Source organism: Notolepis coatsorum (assembly GCF_963971535.1).
Source record: "Notolepis coatsorum genome assembly, contig: SCAFFOLD_294, whole genome shotgun sequence".
Taxonomy (NCBI): domain Eukaryota; kingdom Metazoa; phylum Chordata; class Actinopteri; order Aulopiformes; family Paralepididae; genus Notolepis; species Notolepis coatsorum.
The window spans coordinates 129,993-134,985 of NW_028169717.1; the positions used below are offsets into that span (position 1 = coordinate 129,993).

Consider the following 4,993-nt stretch of genomic DNA (forward strand, 5'->3'; position numbering starts at 1 on the left):
CTATATACACCACAGGATCTCGGGTTGCACAGGACTAACGTCCCCCAGGTGTCTTTACATGTTGTAAGTCGACATGCCATTCATTATGGAAGATAACCTGCAGACAATGCCATGGAGAAACCTCTGGAATATGGGCTGTACGTGTTTGTCTGCCCAGGTCAACATAATGTACAGTAGCAGCACTGATATCCTTTAAATGCGGAAGAGGAAGGTCAAATTGGAGATTAAAAAAAAATATTATATTTAAATATATAATGTTATATAAAATTAAATCGTGTTAAAGTCATACCCTACAGAAGTCAAGATACATATCTAAACTTGTAAATAGCCCACATGTTCTTATAGAAGTCCTCACAATACACCATCCCTATAGGCTACCAAATGCTGTATGGATTTTATCATAAAGTCCAAGTCCTCATACATCAGATGTAGATGACCATTTTACTGGCTTCAACCGTGGAGATATATGAAGCCTATTTGGTGCGAGGCGGCGTCACGAGGCACAACATCAATAATTCATATAGCTTTGTGCGTGTGTAATGTGTCTGTGCACATGCGTGCGTGCTCAAGCAAAACCTACCAGACCAAAGAGTTCATTTTTGTACTGCAACCTCCATTTATTTCAACCGAAAGAAATGTCAAGGTGATCAAAAAAGTCACTAAACTGAAATACAAAAATATGGGGGACTCAAAATCCAAATCAATATGAATACATAACCTGTACACACATCCAGTGCTGGAAAATGACAACATTTTCTTATTATGGCAAAAGAAAAGGGGGAGCTTTAAACAAAGCCAGTGTTTTATCTTAGGCAATTGCGTGTATAGCCAACGGGAACTGTCTGTGTGGCTACAGCGTTTAGTGACTCACTGTTTTGGATTTGTGTATCTTCAGTCTCAGTCTTAGGTTAAAGCTAACGGTACACAAAAATATAACAGAGACTTTCCGAGAGCCCTCCATAAAGACATCTCATCTGATATCTCTCCAATATCTCTCCCTCTCGTCTCTCCTCACCGTGTGATCTGCCGCAGCGCGCCCTGTGCAGAGAGAGGGGGGCGGATTCCGTTATTCCCAGACAAAAAAAAATAAGGAAAAACAAACCGAGCGTGTGCTGCTATGTGGAGCTTTAAAGGTACATGGTGATTTTCTTTCGGGGCAACCGGTGTGTTGGTATAGAAATCGTGTGTCCCGCACCCCGCGCAAATTCTGAATGGGCGTTGTCTGTTTATATACTGTATGGCCGTTTTATAATATCATGTCTGCCCTAGTCCTCTGCAAATGGATGGACATTCCAGCAATGTTTATGCGTGTGTGTGTGTGTGTGTGTGTGTGTTCCAGAAACACAGCCTCTGGTTCATCCGTGACATGCAGGCAACGTCAAAAAGCCAACAGGTCCTGTGTGTGTGTGTGTGTGTGTGTGTGTGTGTGTGTGTGTGTACTAGGGCTAGACCACGCGCATGGAAATCTCTACGTGCATGGAATTTACTGTGGGGCTGGATCATGGACACGCTAGGCACGCACGCCACGCGTGTGACCGCATATAATGCGAGAGCCTTGCGCGCGCTGCCTGTAATAGTCTATTTTCTGTAATACGTACTGCATCCAAAAATGTTCTAATTCGCAATTTTCTTTTGAATAGTTTGGCATATACCAGCGACGTAAGGGCTCTCTACTATATAGCAGCTGCCATGAAGCACATTTCTATCCAACGTTGCTGTAATAAATCCCAGTGGCAATAAGGCTTCGTGTCACGTTTTAAACTAAAACATAAAACAGTTCTCCATTGCTCGCCAACCATATTGAAGAATAATACAGTAAGTTGTGTAATAATGTACATGTCGGCTATAGAATAGACCGTGCAGTTTTACTCATATTCATATGATGGATGAGAGAGAGGGACGGCTGCTTGAATCGCTGAATCTCCTGTACACTTGTAGTGTATTGCAGGTAAGCGTGTAACATTTCCACGGGCTGCGCACGCCCCACGCACGCAATATTTTGTCTAGCCCACGTGTGTGTGTCTTTGTATATGTGTGTGTTTGTGTATATGTGTCTGTGTGCGCGCGCGCGGGCTGAAGGGGGGGAATTCCATAATCACTCCTTTCCCCCGTTAACCGTCAACGACAGCTCTTTGAGAATCCCGCTAGCGTCCAGCCGCCTCCTCTCCCGTATCATGTCCTCCAGGCTGCGGAACACCAGCGTGTGCACCACCCCGGTGCCGGACAGGTGCACCTTGAGGAAATACTGTTGCCGCTGCTCCGACGCCACTGAACCGCGCGCCTCACCGCCCGCCTTGAACTCCCGCTTCCCAAAGCGGCACCAGGCGGCGAAACTCTCGGAGTTGGTCCAGCATATCTCCCCGCTGCTCAGGCCCAGGTGGCCCGCGGCGTTCTGCATCACCAGATCCGCGGGCAGCGGCCGGTACCGGTACCGGTTGTTCACTATCCTCCCGTGCCGCCCGTTGATGATCTCGAGCAGGCTGTCCTTGCGGATCTCGCCCTCGTGCAGGTGGATCACCCGGTCACCCCGCTCGTAGACGGCCCAGTGGGGCGCCTCGCGCGCGGGCGGCGCCACTAGCTCCAGCAGGTCCCCGGGTTTGCACATGGTCAGCAGGGTTTTGCCCGTGTACACGTTCAGGTCCTCGTTCTCCCGCAGCTTGGAGAAGATGCACTCCTGCGAGCAGAAGGCGGAGTATTCCACCTCGCTGAACGCCAGGGGGCCGCCGTGGTCGTCGTGGCCCGGCGGGCCGTGGTGGTCCTTGGTGATGAAGCCGCCGCAGACGGAGGACGGAGGGGAGCGCTGGTCGCCGCCATCCACCTGGTCCTCCTCTTCGTCGGAGAAGAAGTAGGCGACGCCGACCCGCAGCTCGTCCTTCTCCAGCCCGGACGGGTCCCCCGTGGGCAGCTCGCGGTAGTTCAGGTGGGTGATCCGATCCAGTTGGTTTCCCATCAATGACCTGGCAAGGCAGCGGCATGGACTGCGGTGTCTGCGGGGGGGGGGGGGGGGGGGGGGGGTAGAGGGAGGGAGGGAGACGCGTGAGGAAAAGGCAAGCACTGCCACAGCTTGTAAACTATATGTTTAATACATTTCAACTGCATAGCCAAACTCAGTCTATATACAAGACGCAGCACCCAGTTCCAACACTTATACATTATACGCATAAACGTTTGGCTATAGACGTTCAAATTCCTTTGTGCCAATAAGACACAAGACAAAGACACACACACAGCACTTGACAACAGTCACCTATAAGCGTTCTCTCTCTCTCTCTCTCTCTCTCTCTCTCTCTCTCTCTCTCTCTCTCTCTCTCTCTCTCTCTCTCAGGCTTATTATTGACCAGAGTAGACTAACAAAACCAATGACCCCCCACCCCTTGCTCCCCTCACACCCATTACTCAATCATTAATTTGAAAAAGGCTGGGGGAAATAAAATAAAATTTAAACAACAGCGCAGCACAGAGCACACCTCAGGCGAGTGCTCCGAAAAATGTTCTTCATGTGTAATTCGTGATGGCCAGTAAAAAGAGCGTGGGAAGAAGAAGAGACGTCGTGGTTGTGCCATTACGCATGGCGCAAAAATACAAACAAGCCGTGGAGAGATGGAGTGTACCTGCGCGCGCTCCCCAGGCAGATGGTTAAATATCCTTCCGTTCCATGAGTGAGTAACGCGGCCGGGCTGCACGCGCCCCCCCGGCCCCCCCTCCCTCTCACTCTCCCCTGCTTTTCCTTTTTCTTCTTCTCTCAAATCTCTTGCGCTGCCTCTTCTTCTCGCGCTGTCTCGTTTGTACTCCTGCCGCCGCCCGCGTGTCCGCGTGTGTCCTCCTCTCTGCTGCTTCAGCACCAGCGGCTCCGTTTAAGTACCACGGAGAGCTCCGCCTCGACCGGCGACACCCGCCTCCTCTCGTGTCTCATTGGACAGCGGTCACTGTCACTCCCTTCGCCCGAGCCAATCGCTAACACCGTGCCCCACACTGTAAAGGAAAAAAGCTGCAAGAAAAAAACTGTAAATGTCTGGCATCAACCCAAATACTTACTGTCAAATTACAGTAAATCAAATACATTTAGAGATTACAACCTTTATTTAACGGTTACTATTTTGATAAAAGGTTTTTTTTATGGCATTTATGCGTAAAGTAGAAAAACAAAAGTAATCTGTAAATAATACAGTGAATTTCCTGTGAAAAAACATTTATTTTTTTACAGTGCACGGTCTTCGCGTCCAATCAGGGTGTCCGCATTGTGGCCGGCGTGGTGATAAGCAGGCTGTTACCGTGGCATCATGGTTCTGTTGTCAGGCTGTTACCGTGGCATCATGGTTCTGTTGTCAGGCTGTTACCGTGGCATCATGGTTTTGTTGTCAGGCTGTTACCGTGGCATCATGGTTCTGTTGTCAGGCTGTTACCGTGGCATCATGGTTCTGTTGTCAGAGAGCCGCTGTAGGAATTCTCTCCATGTTCACTTGAGCGTCACAGAAGAGGAGAACTCAGTGCAGTGGTCTCTCCTCTCCACTGATATCAGACAATCTATTTAGGCTAAGCCTTCAATAAAGAGTGATATAGGCACACGACATAATAATAATAATAATAATAATGGATTAAATTTGTACCGCGCTCTACATTCGTGAGAATCTCAGAGTGCTACAGGAGAATAAAGACAAAAGTTAAATGAATAAAACAATTTAAAATGAATAAAAACAATTAAAAAGACTAACAACCAGTGAAATGGAAGAACCTAAGAGTAAAATAAAATAAAAATAATAGTAAAATGAATAGAAGTAAAAAATAAAAGTAAAAGAAAATTCAGGCAAAAGCCTTGTTAAAAAGAAATGTTTTTAGGCCCCTTTTAAAAACCTCAACGGATTGTGGTGCTCTCAGGTGGATGGGGAGAGCATTCCAAAGTCTGGGTGCGGCGGAGCAGAAGGCGCGATCACCCATGGAGTGCAGTTTAGTCCTGGGGGCTTTGAGGAGGTAGGCTGTGCCGGAGCGGAGGGAA

At 48.4% G+C, this 4,993-nt stretch overlaps 1 protein-coding gene across 1 annotated transcript; it reads right to left on the reverse strand.

Moving 5' to 3' along the window:
- Positions 1–646: 646 nt before the first annotated feature.
- Positions 647–3,800, reverse strand: lratd1 (LRAT domain containing 1). The gene is made up of 2 exons (XM_084339521.1): positions 3,612–3,800; positions 647–2,987 (listed from the first exon to the last, which is right to left on the reverse strand). The coding sequence occupies exon 2, from the start codon at positions 2,948–2,950 to the stop codon at positions 2,096–2,098; it is 855 nt and encodes a 284-aa protein (XP_084195647.1). The 5' UTR covers positions 2,951–2,987; positions 3,612–3,800; the 3' UTR covers positions 647–2,095.
- Between the last annotated feature and the right edge of the window lie 1,193 nt (positions 3,801–4,993).